Source organism: Acinonyx jubatus, chromosome D3, assembly GCF_027475565.1.
Source record: "Acinonyx jubatus isolate Ajub_Pintada_27869175 chromosome D3, VMU_Ajub_asm_v1.0, whole genome shotgun sequence".
Taxonomy (NCBI): domain Eukaryota; kingdom Metazoa; phylum Chordata; class Mammalia; order Carnivora; family Felidae; genus Acinonyx; species Acinonyx jubatus.
Window position 1 is genome coordinate 33452310 of NC_069392.1, and position 23670 is coordinate 33475979.

A 23670-nucleotide genomic window follows, 5' to 3' on the forward strand; every position below is an offset into this window, starting at 1 on the left:
TTTCTAAAAGATACCATAGAGCACAATGACACAATACACGTGACCTGACAAATTCAAAACATACTTGAAATGAAAAGGCCAACCAAAATACTTCAAGGGAACATTTCACTCGTTTATAAAATGTAGACACAGACCTGGGCCTAACATACTTCACTGTACCACATCAAGTCCCAAAGTCCAATTGCCCTTTCAGAAAGAAGTGCATCTTTTACAAAACTAACACATATTTGCAAGAATCAAGACTCACTTGTGACAGACTGCACTCAGTAGAAAACCCGAATATACTGTCTCTGGTTCCAAAGTTTTCTATGCTAGCACAAGTGAAATTAATGAATACGTAAGACTAAGTGCATGAAAGTATCATACCTTAAAATGCATATTTATACTGAAAATGTGTTTCACATTGACAGGTAGATTTGCAAAGGATAAAGTCATTTTCCACAAAGAAAATTCCCAAGGCTTGCTTAGTAATTCCAAATTTCCATAACAGAAATTTCCTCTTGATGTCAGATTGGACAGGAAAAACAGCTACTTTTAACTATTACTATGAAATGTCCTAAAATAAAAGTAATTATTAGGCTGGTTAAAAAGCACTTGACGAGAACCACGAAGAATTAGTCTTCCTTGAGAAGACACTACAAGAAACTGTTAAGAATGGGATAAATCAAATGCAACAGAGCCACAAGGCACATACATATAAACTGACTAAAATTACAGTATTTTTATTCTCATGGGTTTCCTTATTTTATATTATCTTGAAGACAAACTGACTGTAATCTTCCAAAATACCGAAAGTAGCTTGAAATGTTACCAATTCCTTTCCTTAACAGAATGAGGACTTTTAACTACAAATACTGTAATATATGAAAGGGTTTCAATACAAGATAAAATTATGCATCATAAACTTCAAATTACCACACAGTGGACTCCCTGGTATCCCCACCTAATGACACGACACACAAACAAGCTATCGAGCAAGAATCTGTTAACAGTTTTATTTTTTTTTATGTTAAATACCATGGGACAGGATTGTAAGGATGAAAAACTCAGTCAACAACTGCCTCACAAGGGATAAGAAAAATTCTGCCATGATATTAGCAAAGGTAAAGGAGAAAATTTACACTGTAAGAGGCACCATTTCCCCACAGAATACCTCTTGGCATTTCCTGAATGAGTGGGATTAGCAATCTAAATAAATCATATTTCAAGAGGTAACAGCAACAGATAAAATTTAAAGGGATTATTAAAATAACATTTACAAGACTCTGAACAATTCTTGAACTCTTATTAAAACCACAAAGAAAGAACAATTCTTTATTTATGAATTTCATAAAGGACTGAATGTGCAACTGACATCTGCTAGTGATGATCTGGTAATATACAATTTGTCCAGGAGCCGAACAGTTTGTTTTATTGTGTTTTCTAACCGTAAGAGATCATTAAAGGCAAAGCCTATATGACGCTGTATACACAAAAAAAAAAAAAAAAAAAAAAAAAAAAAATGGTCACCGTGGGCCATACTACCAGTGAAATGGTAGGTAAACAAATCTTTTTCTGGTCAAGAGAAAAAAAAAGAAATAGCACTCTGCATGCTTCACTCTACAAGATGAACTTCCCTAGAAAGAACCCGATGAAAATGGCTGCAATTACGACAAGAAGGGAAGGAAGAGGACTGGCGACATTATCTCTGAAGGATGCAGCTGAGGTGGATCCAGGTTTATCCGAATGTGCTACCTTTCTGAGCCTTAAGCCTTCATCCTAGAAAAAAACATACGCACAAAAAGAGGTTTTAAAAACAAGTATGCACACGGTAAAACTGCCGAACTAAAAATCTATGGGCAGAAAGCAGATCAGTGTGCACGTGGCTGGGATGGGAACAGGGATTAACCACACTAACCAGCATTAAGAAGACTTTCTAGGGTGATTTTAAAAACTAGAGCTGAAAACTGTACTCCTAACAAACTGAAAAATCAGGTACAGCTATATTTATACAGAAGGAAAACACCCTGCTAAAATGTACTAATACAAGTAAGGAAGAGTTCTGTGCATGCACTGATTTCCGTGGTGGCCCATAGTATTTTTACACTGGTTACCAAAGACCACCAGGAACAAAGCTGTGATGTGACAGGTTTATGGACACACTGCAACCAGGGCATCCACACAACAGAGGCACAGGGACTATCTGGCCAAAAAGAAAAGGCAGGATTTTACGAGATTTGGAGGAAGAGGGAATTTCAGGATAAAACTTAAGTAACAAGTGTTTTGATAAACTCAAAGCAGGAGGCCCCTGTGTCAGCACTGGGTCTTGACTACAAAGTAGACACCAAATCCTGCTTCCTCCGAAACAACAAACTACAACAGCTACGGAATGTTGTACACAGAACCCACCCCCTCTTTTGACACCGTGCCCCTAGATCTGGAGAGAAAGGCTGCTTCTCTGTGTCAAAGTGACTCAGATCCTCTAGACAAGAGTGGGTCGCTTGGTTCTTACTGGTATGATTTCACACAGCAATGTTTTCTGACAGTATGATTTTAGGGGACAAGGTTTCTCAGTAAGAAAGCAGAAGTCACTCAAAGTAGGAAGTTGTTAGGAGGACCCTTTACCGGCCACAGAGTGACCTTGGGAAAAATACTGATACCTGTTACCTAGGCAACTGACTTTATCTGTGTCCATCATCCCAGCCAGATGAATGACAGGGCAGATTTTTACTTCCTTAATGCAAGCTAATTTTTTTCTTTTCTCACATTGATTCCTCTAGTATGCTTACTAATACCAAGTAAAAGAGTCCACCTCAGCTCATATACTGTTTTACGGGCAATTAGTAGATTCTCTGAGGGTTTGTGGGATTTTTTTTTAGTCTTATGTTCATTAGTCCTGTGTGAAGAGAACAATGATTCTCAAACCTGGCATGAACTTTAGAGAATCCTCCTAGTGATTCTGATTTCCTAGGTCTGGGGAGGGCCTAGACATACGTATTTTTAAAAAGCGCTAAGAGATTCAGATGCACAGCCTGGATTAAGAACCATAGGCCTAGAGAGATAAAAAGGAACAGTGATCAGACATGTTCAAGAAAGTTAATCTGCCAACAAATTATCATGGGCCTTATGTATGAAATGTTAAAGGGCCTGTAACTGATTCTATAAGCCAATGGTCTTCAAGTTCTTTTGTTTCACCTTTTAAACAGCAGAATGCTTTTTCAAATAACATCTCCTACAGAACATCAGCCTATAAAGAGAGACCAGCACCCAAATCTCACTCACCTCTCTCCCCGTCCACTCTTCCTATTTTCCAGCCCTGCCCTACTTATGCTATTCTTACTATTTCCACTTCTCCCCTCCCGCAAAGAGAGGAACAAATGTACTGAGTATGCTAAGGAGCACATCTTTCATCAAAGAAGAGAACTGTGCCACGGAAGTCATGGCAGATAAAATAAAGGTAACGAAAACAGCATCCTTAAAAATCTATGGTGTGTAGATCTAGGTGTGAAATGAAGATAATCTTTCCACTATCCAGAGAGGTGCTGGGGGCCCCTGAGGGGTACGGTGAAACAGGAAGAGATAGACAATTATTTCAGCACAGATCAATTCAAGATACAGTGCTTCTGATCCAGAGTACATATAGTTCTATATACATCTAACAGATGGAATAATCAAATGTAGATTAAGTCCCTTCATTTAGCTTATTTATTACTTCTATACATTTTTGTATCATCTACTTTTGATACAAAAAGCTTCAAAGCCTAAAAAGGTAATTTAAAAGTATTCAGGTCTTGAAATAAGTAATTATTTTTCAAAGGCGTATTATTAATACACTCCACACATATTCAAATTAGTCCTCATTCACCAGTTCATCCATTTATTCATATATATGAATGACTACTGTATGCATGTTCTATGAATGCAAAGATGAATGAGTACAGTCCTTGCCCCCAAAAGCACTACCGCCCACTAGAGGGAGAAAGACCTCCGACAAACAGGAACAGTAACTTGACAGAGTCTTCACGGAAACAAAGGAGACAGCATTCCAAAACCGTGTTTCTTGTCTTCTAAGGGGAAGAAAGTCCTAGAAAAGGTTATACTGAAAAGATGACAAGAACCGAGTACCAAAAGACAAGAGCACGTGTATGAAAATGCCGGTCAGGGCAGAACAGGATTTCAGGGCATTCCAGTCAGAAGGAAAAATTTGAGAAAGCAAAAAAGAGATCATAATCAGAGAGGCTTCTTCAGGATACTCTAGTCCAACGCTGTCCAATACAAACATAATCTGAGCTTCAAATGTGAGCCACTTACATACTTTTACATTTTCTAACAACACGTTGAAAAGGTAAAAAGAAAATGGTTAAATGAATTTTAATAATAAAATGCAATCCAACAGAACCAAAATTCAATCCAATATACTCCATTTTATTCAATCCCATATAACCAAAATACTATTTCAATAAATAACAATATAAAAAAGATCTATTTTACTTTTCTGTACTAAGTCGAATAAATCAAGGAGTATTTTACACTCCCAACGTGTGTCAATTCAAACCCCATTTCAAGTGCTGAACAGCTTCCTATGTCCCTACTTTGTGGGGCAGCACCATTTCAGGCGCTTCACATGACTAGGGCGTATGTGAAGGAAGTTACTAACAAGAGAGGAAGCTTAATGCCACAGGCCAGATCACAAATAACTAAGACATCTAGTAGGGAAGGAACCTGCAGGCAATGAGAAGCCATGGTAAAACTGTAAAAGAGGCCAGAGTAGGAAGCAAAGACATAATCAAATTGGAAAAAAAGAACTGACCAAGGATAAATTTAAAAACGGACAGATAAAATGGCCTAATAATATTCACATATCCTATGCCTTCATTTAACCCAACTTATTTTCAAAAAGCAACTTACTCTCAGGTGTCGATTTTCTTCTGATAGTTTCATCATTTCTCCCTGAAGTCTTTTACATTCTTCCATGAGTTTCCTTGTTTCAGTATCATTGAGTGAAACACTATGCGGTTTTGGCATGGGTCCATCTTGTTTAGAGGCATTCAGTGGAACAGTTTTGCTGGGTTCCAGATCATTCTGTATTACAAAGACAGTGGGACTTTTTTAACTAACCAATCTCCTTAGAGATTTTAAACAAATAAATACAAGTTGAAACTCCACACTTTTTCAAAAAAATTATTTAAATGCAAATTTTTGAGGTTGTGATTCCATTAATACAAATTTTTTTTTTAATTCCAAACATTACAGTCATCTGTGAACAATTTTTAGAAGGACTAAATCAATAAAGGTCGGCAGTTAGAGAAGTCAAAATAAGCAGCCCACTCCCTCCTCTAGTCCCCAAACTCTCTGCACTTACCTCTACCATAGCACTTATCATATATTATAATAATGTATTTTTGATGTTCTTTCCTACAACACTTCAAAGGCTAGGAGAGCAAGAATCATTTCTCTTTGCATTTACCCCTAAACCCAGCACTTTGGCCAAGAGTGGTTATTCAATGAAAGTATGCTGACTGACGCCAACCAAAATCCAAATATGAAGGTCATTTTTAGTGCTCTGATTCTGCAATTCAAATGAGATTCGGGGGGGGGGGGGGGACATTATCGTAATAATTCCAATAAAATTAGGAGACTACCTAAGAAAAACATTTAAAAGAAAACCTAACTTCTATTAATGGGAAAAATAACTGAAGGATATAAACACTAGAGGGGAGATAATGAACACAAACATATCATGGGGAAAAAAAGAGAAGGGGAGTTAAACGTAAATGATTCTTTCAAATCATTTTGAACACTGTTTGCTTTAACTCATGAAACTTAATATGGAATCACCATAGCACTCAGACAGCTTTAAAACTGTGAGCCCCAAAATTGTCATTCTTACCAGCTTACCCAATACAGGTAAACATCTAGGGCAGTGCCTAATTAAGTAAGCGTTCCTGAGCCTGTGGTCTAACGTGCCTCAATATCCTTTGCCCTTATGTCATGTATACCATCACACACACATCTTAACAGTTAATGGTGCAATGAATCATCTCTTTAACTAAAATTTTACTTGCTAGAAATTTAACATGTTAGATTTTAAAAACTGTTTTATTCAGATATAAGCTCTAAAAAAACACTTTAACTTTATGGCATTCCACAGTCCTAAGATTTAATTATAGGTTATACACCTATCACACCATCCCAGGTTCCAAATTTATATTAAATGTAAATAGTTGTTTGTTCAAGGGGTAAAACTAATATTTCTTATGAAGGGAATGTGATTTGATCATTATCCCTAAATCCATTAAAAATTAATAATGTTATAATGAGGTTCCAATGTACAACACCACATTATCTGACCTGTCAACACTCAAGAGTTTTATATTTTCCTTCAGAAACTTCTCAGGCTGTGATGGGTTTCTAAGAAGCCTACTTCCAATTTCCTCCTCTGAGTTTTTCTCTTGCTAGCTTTCTTGTTCTTCACCTTATCCTCCCTTGTCCCTCTCTATTATTAAAAATCTGTATCAGATCTATCTTCTCTCCACCAATCTTCTTACTCTTTCCCTTAACAGTAATTAGAATTCATTTCAAAATGACTTTTCAAGTATGCTCCAATTCCAACCTAGAACAAGTCCAAATTCTGAAAATAAGGGCAGTTCACTGCCTTCCTCTATAAAGATGAAACCAACAGTCAATACTACGGCAACTAAAGAATCCTCAGGTTCTAAGAATTTGGAAAAAAATAGACTCATACCAGAATGTTGACTAAAAATTAAGAGGAGATACATGAGGCCAATAAGAGAAAAAAATTAAAATGTAGAATCCTCAAAATCTTCACAACTGGCTTTTTTATTTTTAAATAAATTCTTTAAATTCCAGAAAATTTAGAATTATGACAGGGAAGGAGAGGAAACTACCAATCTCATCAACTCAGCCCAACTATTATTTAAATAGTATCTTCCAGGGGCGCCTGGGTGGCTCAGTCAGTTGAGGATCTGACTTCGGCTCAGGTCATGACCTCACAGTTCATGGGTTTGAGCCCCACCTCAGGTTCTGTGCTGACAGCTTGCTCAGAGCCTACAGCCTGCTTCGGATTCTGTGTCTCCCTCTCTCTCTCTCTGCCCCTCCCCTGCTCGTGCTCTGTCTCTGTCTCTCAAAAATAAATAAATGTTAAAAAAAAAAAAATTCAAATATTATCTTCCAATATTTTCTCATATGCACATTTTATAAAACCAGCATGCACTGTAACATTTTTATCATTATCCATTTATATGTATATGTTTTACCATTTTAAATGACATGGTGAAATTAATTACTCTATTCTGTGCCTAACTAAAATTACTTAGGATGCCTGGGTGGTTCAGTCAGTTAAGCCTCCAACTCTTGAGTTCAGCTCAGGTCACTATCTCAAGGTCATGAAATGGAACCCATGGAGCTCCATGCTCAGTGTGGGGCCGGCTTGATATTCTCTCTTTCCCTCTGCCCCTCCCCGGCTTGTGTGTACATGTGTGCACACTCTCTCAAAAAATAATAAATAAATAAACATCTCACTCTTGTTACACATTTGATGGGTAGCTTCCCTCTCTCCAGCATTTTAAATAACATGTCAACAAATATCTCTCATGGTTGGTAGAATTTGATTTTTCTTTTTCACTGAAATTTTTCATAATGTTATACTGCTTTTATAACAAAAGGAAAATGTCATGACCAATTTGTGGAGCATAAACATATACAACACAAAGGATACAGTGAAGCTTAAACACATTTTCAACAGTGAGTCAAGTAAGACATAAAACAAGTTACTTGGAGTACACTTCCACCAGATACTATTATTTAGGCCCCTACAAACCAGTCAACATACGTAGCAGATGCAATGAAATCTAATTTATTTGTGTATATTTAAAGTATAATCATATATAACCTAACTTAATTGGGAGTTTAAAAAAAAAAAAAAAAAAGACAGGGAGTTGGGCAGGGGGCTGAGTCATTCATGTAGCAACCATCTGAAGAGCCTGATGGGAACACTAAGGCTGCTGGGACTTTAAGTATATACTTCCATTCAGGAGCTCCATTAGTGAGGTTTGGCTCCAGGAAAACAGCTCATTCCTTGAGAGTTGCTTCAGAAACTGGTCCAGAAAGAGGAGACTGGTTGCTCTGAGAACCATGAAACAAGCACACTAGAAGGATTCAACATGCTGTGACTCTTAGGAAACTTGATGAATAGTAACAGTATATGAACATTATATTTAACACTGCAAACTAGAATAAATGGGAAGGTCAAGGCCATGGTATCAAGTAAGACAAGAAACTATGCCATATCTTGTACATTTTCCACTATTTTAGATTATTGAGCCTGTCTGCATTAATCCCTTTCCATCCATGTATTATAGAACTCACTTCCGTATTCCTTTTTAACAACCTTCAGAATTGCAATTCTAATATTTTAAATTATTCCTGTTAGAGGTAATCAGAAAAAGAGAGCAAGGGATTGGAAACAGAAGGGGAAAAGTAAAATAGAAGGCAAAACAGGTGTTTGCAAGTGAAGCCCTGAGAAGGACAAAGGAGCTAAAGAATTTAACTACAGGGTTACGTTCTTGTGAGTATTAGCAGTTAAGGGGTATAAATGTACGCAAAGGGAATTAAAAGACTAACATTAACAGCTATGGCATAAAACTGTCAGAGGCATAATTAAGGCCTTAACCTGGGTAGAGAGAGTATTTGAGTAACAAGGTTACTGAAGACTTATTTTCACTCTAAAAAACCAATTTACTATTTCTGTAGAATCATGATTCCCAGAAATAAGTAACTAAAATCACAAAAATCAATAAAGTATTAGACATTTAGATAAAGGATCAAATTTTTAAGCCTTAGTATACATATTCTCTGCAAAGCCAAATCAAAGTATAACCAACCTGTTCAAACTATGGGGTTCCTGAAGTTTCTAGCAAGCAAACAATGGTAAAGAGAATCATATAGCAACCATTACACCACCCAAAGTCACCATTTATCTTATTGATGTGCTGTCATCTTACTTGAGTGAATGTTAACTGCACACACACACACATACAAACACACACGTTCAACTATGACCTAAGATATTTAGGGTTTAACCACAAATCCTCCTACCATGGGTACTGTAAATAACTAACAATAACAGTTAAAGAGGGGTTACCACTATTCGTGTTTGATAACAAAATATAAAATAGTAATTTTATTTATCTTTTCTAAAAATACGTATGACAAAATACTTGCCTGGATAGCAACATTTGCCAGCTCCTACCTTTACTGCTCATCTATTCAAATAAACTCCTAACTCCTTTTTTAGAGAATGAGCCCCAAATCTCAATGAAAGAAAAAATTATACCAACTTCATAATAATGTTCAACTTCCATTTGTCCTGCTCACTACTGAGATTTTATTAAGTATTCAATTTGCTTTTTTAGAACAGAGAATAGTTTCGGTGCATGATTTTCAAGCAATTTGTGGTTCTATTGTATTTTTAAACATGGCTAAAATGTCAATTCTATCTGCTTCACATAATACACTCAATACCATATACGTGCTAGGTAACTACATTAACGTAACCAGTAACACTAGCAGACTCCTATAGCTGTTAGCTCCCTAAAACAAACCTTCTGCTTCTCCTGTTTGAACACACTGAGTCCCCTGGGGTCATTCTTCGTATTATAACTGGCAGGTGTTGGAACTGTGTTGTTGATGCTGCTCATTGAAGCGACAGCCGGAGCAGTCCCTGGTGGAGTTATACCCTGAGGTAGCATGGGAAACATATTCTCAGATTCACAAACTGACTTCTCCTGCATGGTACTGGGAATGACTAACAGAGAAATCATTAGGCTCTAAAACATTCACATTTTATTCTATAAAAATATATTATGCATTAAGATAGAACACTAATAATAACTATGTTAAAGCAAAAAATACAAAAGTTTCTGAACTAGCTTTTTATATTATTTCCCAAAGAAAATTACCTAAGATCAATTTGCATTATACTAATTAAATGTATAATCCTTATTCAATTTATGCTCGCCTCATGTTGTCCTAAAATGAATACCTTCTAATTTTGCACTCTTAATTTTCATTGCTAATCAATCCTTGTCAATATTTGAAAAACAAGCACTTGATATTTTCTTACCTTTGGTGACACTCAGCCTGAACAATTTTAAATTAAATGAATTTTTCCCCTTGAGGTTCAAAAAATTTATTTTATAAACTTGTCCTGTACTCAACACCCACCCACACACACACACACACACACACACACACACACCCTTCCCAGGACCAATAAACAAACTTAAGGATGCACCTAACATTCCGGTTTACCAGTATCTCCATAGTTTTATTCCTATTTTCTCAAATTCCTTTAATATAGATGAAAATAATATGATACCAAAAAGTTGAAACACACTCATAAATAATACTTATTGACATCTAGAGATCACTGTATATGACTATGAGAACTCCATCTCACTTAATAATGCAGTCCCCAATCTGTTCTTTGTCTCAATACAAAACAATGTATATTTAATCATAAAATATCTTTATACAGAAGACCACAGAAAATCCTTGTTCTTGACAATCCATTAGTCTTCATTAAGATAAACTGATATTTTTTCCTAGAAAATATGTCATTAACGTATATTAAATGGAGGGCATAAATGAAATGCAATACATTTAGGAAATCTGGCAAACATCAAGAATAACTGGAGGCCTCAAAATAAACCAAAAAAATTTTTAACTGAACACAAAGAATTAGATAGGTGATAAAACATCACAAATAACAAGCTAATTAAAACCACATTCAATCATGAAAAAAAACACTTCCACTAAATAAACACTAGATTTCATAATACACAGTTGATAATAACTAAAAAGAGTTAATAATTCAAGAACCCAACTTTGTAAAATATAAAATAGTCAACACTTTAGTATCCTCTGCCTCCTCCAGCTGTCAACAACTCAGGGAACATGCTGAATGGCTCCTGTGCTGAACACAACTCAACTCAAAGACTTTCTGCCATTAATTTACTGAAATATATCCAAAGACGTGCATTCCCTAAAACTAGGATGACCACAAATTTTAGCACACTTAAGGACAGTATTAGTTAATGCTTGCTGTCCTGGAATAATTATTAGTAGCACCTTCATTTACGACAAAAATGTTCCTGAAATCCTAGGTCACTCCATCTATGATGCAGATCAAAGAACTATGTCCCAAAAAGAAGCCCACTCTAATGATGGCTCAAATAAATTAGAACTGTTTTGTCAAGAAATGATTTCTTTAAATTACAAAAATTTTAAAAACAAGAACCCAAGCACTATACACTTCTAAAGCCAGTACCTTTCTTACCACAGAACTTCAGTCTTTTTTTTTTATATATTCAGTATCAAGGTCCTACAAACCTAAAGAAATCAACAAAATAGTAACACTTCCTTTTCCACTATTCTTAGAACATGTAAATGCCTTAAAACTAACAGCAAACCTAAAAGATCCAGATCCTCAAACAGGTAAGGTTCACTTATATAATGTAATTAAATGCCCATCTACTCCTTTTGGGAGCAAGATGGGTAAGGTGCTGGGAGCACAATGGGAAAGTGGGATGGGGTGGTTAATGTAAGATACACTGACTCAACATCAGAGTTTGAAACCTGCTATCTATAGGATAGCAACTTGGAGAAGACAGCATCAGCAACTCTGACAGCTACTGTGTTATCTGCTTTGTGGATACTAACCAAATTCTTCTGAGTTGACTACTAAAGATCAAAAATGCCAATGATCAACGCTTTAAATGTGTAAGGGACCACTAAGTGGATATACATCTCAACTGCTCTGACCAGTAAATAAGGCTAAATACAAAGTACATATGTCACCCTTAAAGAAAGTATATTAAACCTGAAGTTGTCACCAACAACTTAATTTAGTTAAAAACTAAACTGAAATTCTGCTTAAATTAACATACTTTTTATAACATATTAATAAATTAAAAAAGAACAAAGGGCCAAATGATCAAGGAATTTACAGTGATCTTAACTATAAACTAAAAAATGTATTTGTACTCTACTTTTAAAAATATACATTACCTTTTAATGTTTATTTATTTTTGAGAGACAAAGAAGCAGAGTGCAAGCAGGGAAGGGGCAGAGAGAGAGGGAGACACAGAATCTGAAGCAGGCTCCAGGCTCCGAGCTGCCAGCACAGAGCCCGACGTGGGACTCGAACACATGAACTGTGAGATCATGACATGAGCTGAAACCAGACGCTCAACTGACTGAGACACCCAGACGCCCCTCATAACATTTTTTAAATGTATTTTCCTTGAATAAGGGAGTGTCATCTTTAATCAATTTGTCAAAGTGAGGATTCAGCTTCATATAGCATTTTATCAATTTATTTGTAGTAAACTAACAAACTTTGTCTAAGTATAACACCACTGAATAATGCCCTAATTTCCAGGGCTCAGACAGTTAAGCAACTGACTCTTGATTTAGCTCAGGTCATGATCTCATGGTCTGGAGGACTGAGCCTCACTGCTTGGCATTCTCTCTTTCCCTCTCTTTCTGCCTCTCCTTTGCTCGCACGCACAGGCACATATTCTCTCTCTCTCTCTCTCTCAAAATAAATAAACATTTAAAATAAGAAGAAGAAGAATGCCCTAATTTCCTAACAGCAAGCTTCACGCTAAACTGAAGGTAAATATACAGAAAAAGGGTGTTAAGTAATTTTGTAACTTTATCTATAATGCTAGAAAGAAGCTAGTATGTCAAACATACTAAGGTATTTAAACAGGTTTATAAACTTATCTATAGACAATACTGACCTGGAAATGGCAAGACACAGTTATCAACATGAATAAAGTACTATAAAAAAAGGGTGTTTTATAAGTATTTATATATTATTTATATATATTTATAAATATATATTTACATATATAAGATTTTCTCAATTGTTAAATATTACATATTATAGTTGTTATAATAAATAAACAAAAACTTTATACATAAAGTTATAATAAATAAGCAAAAACTATATACCAGATTTGGTTACTTTGAGGCTTCTTATTTTCTACAAAAGATGAGAAGCAGTATTAAACAGGTGAGTTGACAGAAAGTCACCTAACCACTCTGAAAGAACTTGGGGGTGTGCTTCTCAGGTTGTCCTTCTCAATAATGAAGATTTCTTGTAGCATCTGCAGATTAGTAGCACTACAAGAATGCATTTAAGCAGTAATAATCAGTGCTTCTCCAAAGCGTATTTTGCAGAACATCGATATTTATGAGAATTACATTACATTAAAAAACAAATTTTGGATTAACATATTTCCTTTATTCAGGACCATTAATATGCATATGTGCAATGTGTTTATTGGGAGACATAGTACTTGTAGTATTTTTCCAAATTCACTGGACCACATAACCCTTTCAACCCAATACACTTTGGGAAATACTGCCTTATAAAACAACTGTGTTTCAGTCCATCTTTTTAAAACAAGCACATTACTCAATTAAGGCCACCTCTAGATAGTACAGATGCAATTTTTTTATACATTTGAAGTGTATAAATTTGAAATACTGATATATTGAAATATTAAAAGTCTCATTTTATGTGCAAAACTGGAAAGGTGAATTCCGAACACTTAAAAATCCCCATCAGGGGCTCCTGGGTGGCTCAGTCGGTTAAGCATCAACTTTGGCTCAGGTCATGATCTCAGTCTGTGAGTTCAAGCTCCGTGTCAGGCTCTGCACTGACAGCTCAGAGCCTGGAGCCTGCTTCAGATTCTGTGTCTCCCTCTCTCTCTCTGTCCCTACTCTACTTGTGCTCAGTCTCTCTCTCTCTCTCTCTCTCAAAAAAGTAAATAAATGTGAAGAAAAATTTAAAAAAAATACCCATCAAGGAATCATGACAGCAAGGCTAGCAAGCCAACAGAGTCCATACATGACAACTGCAACTTACATGATTCACTGGATACCTGCTGGGTACCCAGGGTCAGGGTTGGATTTTGCACATTTTAAGTTATCCTACATCTCCAAAAACATATCCCAATCATAAGATCCAATCACTACCATAAGAAATAAAAGGAGACACATCATCCTATGTGCTGCTAACATGATTTTAACATTAAACTTTTACCATCTAAAGAAGTGTCTTCAAATGACAATCAGGTTCCCATTCTAATCTTGGCCAAAAGAATGGTCTTACAGAAAGTCTGACAAAACTAAAAATCATTGTTTTACCCCAGTGCCCAGACTGTGGTCTTCAAATACCATCTCCCACTGAAAAGTTTCAGAGCTTGTGAAAGAAGGGAATGATTCCAGGTCTGGGCCTGGAAATATCTTGCCATACTAGACATCAAGAAAATTCTCTGGGTGATGGGTATTAAGGAGGCACTTTTGTGATGAGCACTGGGTCTTATATGTAAGTAATGAATCACTAAATTCTACACCTAAAACCAGTTTTACCATATATGTTAACTTAGTAAATTTAAATAAAAACTTCCAATTAAAAGAAAAAAAAATTCCCAAAGACAACTATAGTAAAAGGACTCAGGAACAAACAAGAGGAGGCTCCTACATATGAAATTAATACTGATAGTGACTGCAAGGAGTTGAAACACAAACATGTTCAAGTCCATGAGTTTATAATAATGTGGGAAAGAGGGAGGGAAAAAGGGAGGGAAAGAAGGAGGAAGGTAGGCTGACTGATTGTAGTCACATCAGAGGGACGCTTGTGACCAACTCATTTTTTGAAAACCCAGAACTCAAGAGAAAGACAGGAAATTTCCCTTGCCTTTGCAAACTCTATACCACTGAATAAATAACCAAATATTAGATGAGCCAAATTTCTGTCTACAAATGTAACTAATAAAATGAAGAATGACAAAATATCATTATGCAATCTTAAATAAATTAATATACTAAACTATAGCTTCTCAATTTTGATTTTATTGTTGTTTGGGGCCAGATAATTCCTTGTGAGTGCAGTCTTAGGCACCACAGGAGCTGAGCAGCATCCCTGGCCTCTACCAACTAGATGCCTAGTTGAGAAAACCAAAAATGTCTCCAGATTGACAGATGTCCCCTCAAGGGCAATTATCCCTGACTGAGAACCACTCACCCACACACTGCACACCAGTGGTTAGTGAACTTAACAAAAAACAACCCAACATTATATGCTTCCTTGAGAGAATGTATCAACACCCACAAAGCAGTCTTGCCTCTCCCCAGCCAGCAACAACAAATCAAAATCTGATCAAACCTCTAGATCTGATTTTAGGATATACGAAACAAGAAAAGTTAAACGACACCACAAAAAGATGCAATCAGCAAAATCTAGTCTATGGGGAAAAGTTTGTAAGACAAAGCCAGCTTCTTCAACAAACAATTTGCAAGAGAAAAACAGAGAGGGAATCTACAGATTAAAGAGATTCAGGACCCATATCATCCAATAGCAGTATGTAGGTTTTATTTGAATCTCAACTGAAACAAACTGCAAAACAAATGGCATCTGTGAGACAAATTTGAATGCTGCCTGAATAGTTTGACAATATTAAATGATACCTTAAGCTAATTTTAAAGGCTTGATGAATAGTACAGTCATTAAATTATTTTTCCTTTTTTTAAAGTTACCTTTGAATGATATATACCAAAATAGTTACAGACAAAATTATATTACGTATGGGTTTGTCTTAATACGTGAAATGAAAAGTGGTGAGGGTTAGATAAAAGAAGGTTAACAATAAACTGGTAACTTAAAGCTGGTCAGGGGTTAACGGGCTCACTGTACCTTTGTAACTGTTTGAAGTTTTTCCAAATAAAAGGTTTTAAAAAAATCATTACCTTTAACACTTACTCCTTACCATTTAAATAGGTAATAACTACACCACAAGCCCAAGTAGTTCTATTAGCAGAAATACATTCTGCAGCTAGTTCATCTAGGCTCAGAGGCAGATAGTGTCTGGAAGTACTTTGAAATTACTGAACAGACCTTAGGTTACTAATAATACCTGCTCTGAAAAGGTTCCAGGGCCAAACTATTTCTGTTCATGCTCCACGGTATGGGACTCCAGAAATTCCACTCAGTACTTACTCAAGCCCTTTAGCAGATCCAAAACCACTTTCTTGGATTACTAGTCTCCTCTATGGGGTACGTGAACAGCTAGGCACTACTATCATAGCCATATCACTTCCATCAACTTCTGGTCTGGCTTTTTCCTCTTAATCAACAATATCAAGTACTTGCATTCCAGCCTTTTTCACAGTTAGCCTCTCAAACTGTCTGCTACACAGAGTATAACAGAAGTCCAGATAAAAAGCCAGTTCGTACTACGTTTATTAAGGAATTATAAAAGCTGACATACAACTCCAAGTGAGGAAATATCCAAGTGTGCTTTTCAAGTAAGTCAATCCTTATTCCATTCAGTTTTACTTTGGGGAACAGATCCGAAGGAAACAAAAACACTACATCAAAGAGATATTGGCATCCCCATGTTCACTGCAATATTATTTACAACAGTCAAAACATGAAAACAACCTAAATGGCTACTGACTGATGAGTGAATAGAGCAGTTGTGATATATATGGGGGGAGAGGGAGGGAGAGGAATAAAATGGAATATCATTCAGTCACAAAAAAGGAAATCCTGCCATCTGTGACAGTACGGATGGACCCTGAGGGCACTGTACTAAGTGAAGTAAGTCAGAGAAAGACAAATATTGTCTGATCTCACTTATATGTGGTATCTAAAAAACAAAAACAAAACAAACCCATGGAAAAAGAGATCACATTTGTGGTTACCAGAGGCAGGGGGTAGGGAGATGGGGGATCTTGTTGAAGGTGGTCAAAAAGTATGATACTTCCAATTAAGAGACAAATTAAGTCCTGGGGATGTAATGCACAACATGATGACTATACCTAACACAGGTGTATGGTATATTTGAAAGTTAAGACAGTAAATCCTAAGAGATCTCATCACAAGGAAAAAAACATTTTTTTTCCTTTTTTGTATCTAAATGGCATAATGGATGTTAACTAAACTTATTATGGTAATCATTTCACAATATATGTATGTTAAGTCATTATGTTGTACACGTTGAACTTGTACAATACTATATGTCAACTATATCTCAATAAAACTGGGAAAAAAATAACATATTATTAGTCAACCCAGACAATGTGCTATTTACGTTTTCTCAGTTCCAATACTAAGAGCTATGCAAGCTATGAGCTTTCTAGCAGCACTGGCAAAAGACAGAGTAGACTACAAATGGGAAGCATAAACATGCCATTGAACCCCCACTTTCCAGTAAGAATATATGCATTTACATTTTTTATTTTTGGCAAATACCTCAACATGCCTTTAAAAGGGCATTAAAAAACACAAATAATTTGACTGACACCTAGTTACCATTCAGGGACTCTTTCATTTCAGCTTATCCTAAAAGAGGAACACAATAATTGAGCCCATGTATAAATCTAATCTGGGAATTTACTTTTCAATAGGGCAAATCGCTTCCAGATCAAGGCAACAGTCATGTCACACTGTAACCTAACTGTACTCAACATTTCTATTTACCCACATTATTTTATATATTAAGTCACCAAAAGAAAAAACTCACTCAACTCAACTTTGTCTAGTCCCTCCTACAAATCACAGAAAAAGACTAAAATCTGAATTTAAGAAGGGGAATAGGGAAACTGACCACAACTCATCCTATACAATCACAGACGACTTTCCAAACTACACACATATATCTCTCAGTCCTCCAAACTGTATCTGCCTCACATCAACCCAAAAGCAACACAAAAATTACTTACTAAGAAATAAAATCATATGGATTTTGACCAAAATCAACAGTAAATAAAATACCTGGCAATAGCCAAACTTGGGAATAAACTACCTGTTCATGTAAATTACATCTTTTATCCCCAGATTGCTGGTACACAGTTGTCAAAAAGGAGTTTATGTCTATTATTTAATTATATTTATGCATATATATGTCTCACTCTAAAGAACTTGAAGTGGTTTAAAAAGTGGCAAAAATTGGGGAGAATTAACTGATTCTTCTCCATCATGCAGATTGTTATCTAAAAGCATTTTTCTTCTTGAATGGACAAAATGTCTAAAATGAAAAAAGCGTCTCAAGTTTTTTAAAAACTTAATAAAGCACTGAATCTTATAAAGTAGAACAGCATCATTACACAACCCAAAAAGGCCAAAAACAGAAGCAAAATTCATCTCAAAGTAAACGAGAACTTAACAGCCTCCAATCTTCTTACATTTTCCTACTTACCAATTTATCATTTTCATTGGGCATTTCAAATACACATCTCAATTTAGAATCCATTAATTCATCAGGTTTTGCCTCTTTCCACTACAAACAAACAAAACCAAACATGAGACAGAGAAAGCATGACCATGACAAATAAGTTTCCCCTCAGGGACAACCGTAGCTGTCTGAAGCAGGGGTAGTCAGGAGGCACGGCTGCACCCTGATATTGATCACTCTGCCACTGTTACCAAGCAACGCCACAGAACTGTTTACAAAATCCTAAAGAAACCTACTATCGCCAGCATTCTTAGTAGTAGCATTTCTAAGGTGTTTCTAAGAAATAGTATTTCTACTATTTCAAAATTCTCTCATTTTTGAAATTATCTGTAATAAACAGATTTACAAGGTTTTTTTTATTTTAAAAATTAGCTTTCTCAACTGAGAACTATACAAATCCATGGTTTAAAAAACATTCCCCAAAATAAATTCAGTTTCACATCTATACTTACCACAGCTTCCATATCTGAAGTGTTTGGTGGAGCAAAAATTGTTTGTACCATAAACTTGTGTTTACTCTTCTCATTGGGATCATAGTCAAAAGGCTGTAGCATTACTAAATAAGAAGAAAGGTCACATTACTTTGTGTATTCTGAATGTGTTTGCTTCTTATCACTCCTATTACCTCATTCACTAATATGCCAATTTAAAGAAAACCAGAAAGAGTTCAAGAAACATAATACTGGATTATTTACAGTAAGGATCCAGAATCACCTTTATAGCTCCAACTATTTTAACAACCCACAAAATAAATAGCTATTTAAAAAATAAATATAAACCTATGATTGTCCCCTCTAAATTTAGGTTTGGGTAAATTTTCTAAATATTGCCAACATTAACTATGATAATACCTGTAAACTCAGATTAAAATCTAGTAAATTGTTTATTAAAACTAGGCATAAACATAAGGCTTCATTTTGGTATTTAGTGATAGTATCTTTTAGAATTAGCTAGGATATGCAAAGGAGAAATTAAAAGCTAACTTCAAAACTCCCAACCATTTGTTAGCATTCTCATAAAACTAATTTTTGAGGGGTGCCTGGGTGGCTCAGTTGGTTAAGCGGCTGATTTCAGCTGAGGTCATGATCTCATGATTCACGAGTTCGAGTTCAAGTCCCACATCAGGCTCTGTGCTGACAGCTCAGAGCCTGGAACCTGCTTCTCAGATTCTGTGTCACCCTCTCTCTCTGACTCTCCCCCGACTGCTCAGTCTCTCTCTCAAAAATAAATAAAAATATTAAAAAAAATTTTTAAACTAATTTTTGAAAAATAGATTTTAAATAAACACCTACTCAGGAAGTCTACCAATCTGTTTATATGTGATTCTAAAAAACAAGGCATACGAGGAAAAGGTATATACTCTCATGATTTCAAGAATTTTTCTTAAGTCCTAATTATAAATTCAAATATTTCTAAGCACTTAAGCTTTTCAGTAGCCTTTTAAAGGATTTTTAGAGGTTCCATATGATTATAACTGATGCCAAATTATGTAATATAAACTTAATAAATGGCTATAAGAATGGATCTACAGTTACACAAAATATGTATATGGTATTGTATAAAGTATTCCCCTGTTAACAGGTAAATTACTTCTAAGATATACCTTCTATATATGTGTGTCAACACTTTCAAAAAAAAACCAAATGCAATTAAACAATGGTGAGAAATACCAATCATATAAGAAAATCTTATTTCTAAGGTGTATCTAAGAAGTCCATTAACTCCCATCATGGTTAAAAAAAAAATCTTTAAAGGGCCAAATACATAGCAGAAAAAAAATGCACAGGATGTCTCAGAATCCAGATAAAGCACAATGAATGTCCATCAATACCCTTCACTGAGCAATCACTGTAAGCTCATCACTAGGAACTGAAAAAACATGGTTGTGACTTAATGACAGTTATAGTCCAAGTTACTGCAGACCATATAGTAAGAGTTACATCATCCTAAAAATATAAATATATACACACATACATACATGAATACATCAACTGAAAGAGAAAAAAGAAATGAGTGTGTAGCACAGTCAATCAAGGAACAGTTGCCAGTGGAAGAACAGTTTGAGTGACTCCTTAAGGAAAGGCAATACACTAAAAATTGAAGAGCTAAATTCTCGGTGGACAAGATCTAAAGGCACACCATGGAAACAGTAACTAGTATGTCTAGAGTTTTTAATACAACAAGTGCCCAACACAAGGGGCTACGTGAGAGAAAGTGTTTTGAAAAGTACAGGCTGTTCCCTGAACAACACAGGGACTCAGAATGCCCACCCCCCATACGGCTGAAAATCCACATCCAACTTTTGGCTCCCCAAAAACTTAACTACTAATAGTCTACTGTTGACCAGAAGCCTTGCCAAGAACATAAACCATGGATTAACGTTTATTTTGTATGCCGTATGTATTATGTACTGTATTCTTACAATAAAGTAAGCTAGAGAAAAGAAAATATTATCAAGAAAATCAAAAAGAAGAGAAAATGTATTTATAGTACTATACTGTCTTTACAGGGAAAAACCCACATGTAATTGGGCCTGCGCAACTCAAACTTTTCTTTAGAAACATTAATACAATGAACTTTAGCAATCTAGAACCCTCAAAGAAAAAGTCATTCTGAATAGTTTTAAGGATTCCTAAGGATAAAACTGGTAGCACCAAAAAACTATTTTAAACTACATGGAGAGAAACAATTCTGTCTTCCAATTTAGCTAAAAGGCTTAAAGATTTAGAGAGCAACTTCCAGAATGAGTGTAGTCATTGTTTTATCTTCTTTTCCATCTATCTTTCCCATCAGCTGACAACTTGGACAAACACCAACACATTCCTCCTCGGCTACCACATCGTAAGATTCACTAAAAACATCTTTTCTAGAAGGACTCCTAGCTCTGAGTCTTTGAGTCTACATACTGAAACAGGATTCAGTGTCACAAAGAACTCGGCAGTGTGTCCTTCACTGCCTTTGCAGTCAAGTTCTACTTCTAAGCACTCTCCATGTGCTTGCTATAGGCCCTCACTCTTTGCATAATTTGGTGTTTTTAATCTGCTGTGGACGTAAAAACCAGGCAACTGAGACACAATTATCTTAGGAATACTTACCAGGATCACACAAGCATGTTTTGTTTTTGTTTTTTTCAAAAAAAACATATACGTGGCTGGGTCATGCCCCCAGAGATTTTGAGGTGAGAGATGGGAGGTCCATGTGTATTCTTGTTCCATGTGTTATCGTGACATATAATGGGAAGCGAAATCTACTGCTAGTAAGGAAGAGTAAATGGTCTCCATGTGAAGCCTAAGAAGGTCCCCCATAATTAAGGTCCCCCATTCTCATACTTGTTTCCTATTTCTCAGCTATGTCAGGTAATACTGTTAAGGACAACTATCTTGGGAAGTCTGATGGAAGAAAGGAAGTTTATGGAGGGCATTAAGGATGACACCAGCACAGACTCCACAGCAGGAGTAAGCAATCCATACAGAGAAGGAACCAAGCATACTCCCTGGATTACAAGTAAACACAAAAGGGAGTCATGAAACTAAACTGTTTGGCATTTACAATAAAAGGCAGAAACACTCATCTAATTTGATACAACCAGCAAAAAAGAGGCACTGTACATTTCTAAGATTCTGAATAATACTTGTACAGCTGCATGCAATATGTAACAATAGCTAGAGATCTGAAGAGAAGGATCAATCACAAAAATGATACATTATTTCAAAGATAAAATAGAGCAGAGAATGTGGTAGTAAACTGTAGAAATAAAAGATATAAAATTTTAAACTGAAAATAATTGCTTATAAATTGACCACAGACACCCCCAACCACAAGGTAAGGGTGAGAAATGTTAAAACAGCTGGCATATAGTAAGGTAACAGAAGAACATATAAAGGCAAGCCAGAATAACTTAAAAACAATTTCTCTCCCTCCAGATGAAACTCTATTAATTAAGACCAAATTAAACATAACCATAAAAATGTCGGAATTTAATACTGTTCTAAATCAGAACATGATTTGCTACCTGAAACAGTCACCGTCAACCCTGGGTCAATAATTCCACTGTTGGGCCTCACACAGTACCGACGAGGTGCTGTAGTCTTCACTTTGAAACACACTTTTCTATCGGATGGATTTCGCAACTTAAGATTTGTAGTGACTACATCTGTGAAGGGGCCTGTAAGGTTTAAAAAACAAAAACAGAAAAAAAATTTAACTGGACTCACACTTACACGAAGCAGAATTCAAAATTCAATGTATACAATCTCAATTTTATTTAAAGTATATAATGAAATCTGTGTGCCTAACTGTATCAAAACACTAACAGTACTTCTTTCCAGGTACTACACTTACAAGAGTTTTATTTTCTTCTTCTTCCCTTATTATATTTTACAAAATTTCTACACGAACATGTATTATTTCTATCAAATAAAAAGTATTCCAAACATTGTAATTTATGAAGCCCACAATTTTATTATACATAGTGTGCTCTTACCACATTACTAAAAAGATCAGGTTTTTCCAGTGGTCTGCAAACCAGTGCCAGTCTTTAAATCCATTTACCAAGAAAACTGCAAAAATGTGTACATCTGAAGATACTACATCCAATGACAATAGTGCTCTTGCTTCACATCTCAATTAGGTTCAATTCATTCACTCATTCATCCATTCACTCACATATTTGTTAAGTATTTATTATGAGCACTGTGTCAAATGCTCTAAATACAAAGTTTTAAGTTTTGGTGATGTACCCAAACGTGAAATTATAAAACAAAGAATCCAGAAAGGTAATCCAGTCCTGCCTAAACTGAGTAAGTCCTAAACTACTAGAACCTCATTTTGTTAAAGGGGGGGTAAAAGAAAGGTTGTGGCCATTTTTTACCTTGGCAAAAAAAAACAAACAAACAAAAAAAAAACAAAACTGTAGGGCATTATGTACATCAATTCAGACAATAAAATGAATACTTTTTCCATTGGGCATAGAAGATAAATTTAAAAAATATGTCCCAAGAGGAAGCAATAACCACATAACTTATAACTAACACAAAAGCAATTTTAAATCATTTTCAAAGCAATCAGTTTTAAGTTATATTTTTTAATGTTTTTATTTATTTACTTACTTACTTTAGAGAAATAGACAGAGACCGAGCAGGGGAGGGGCAGAGAGAGAAGACAGAGAATCCCAAGCAGGCTCTAAGCTGTCAGTGCAGAGCCCAACCCAGGACCAGAACTGACGAAACTGTGAGACCATGACCTGAGCCAAAATCAAGAGTGGATGCTCAACCAACTGAGCCATCCAGGTGCCCCATTAAGTTATATATTTTGAAAAGCAAAAAGGCTGAAATCAAAGACTACTATTACAAAGGCTATC

At 35.6% G+C, this 23670-nt stretch overlaps 1 protein-coding gene across 2 annotated transcripts in view; it reads right to left on the reverse strand.

Annotated features, from left to right (window-relative positions):
- Window positions 1-970: 970 nt before the first annotated feature.
- VAPA (VAMP associated protein A) overlaps window positions 971-23670 on the reverse strand; it is a 44292-nt gene continuing 21592 nt past the window's right edge. Inside the window, exons 2-7 of one of the 2 annotated variants that reach the window (XM_027068471.2) lie at window positions 22324-22476; window positions 18764-18867; window positions 18276-18356; window positions 9603-9737; window positions 4888-5061; window positions 971-1758 (exon numbers count right to left, since the gene is read on the reverse strand). In XM_027068471.2, the coding sequence (XP_026924272.1) occupies window positions 1600-1758; window positions 4888-5061; window positions 9603-9737; window positions 18276-18356; window positions 18764-18867; window positions 22324-22476 (806 nt within the window). In that variant the 3' untranslated portion in view covers window positions 971-1599. The remainder of the gene's footprint in view (window positions 1759-4887; window positions 5062-9602; window positions 9738-18275; window positions 18357-18763; window positions 18868-22323; window positions 22477-23670) is intronic. The other variant, XM_027068472.2, reaches the window with a different exon arrangement.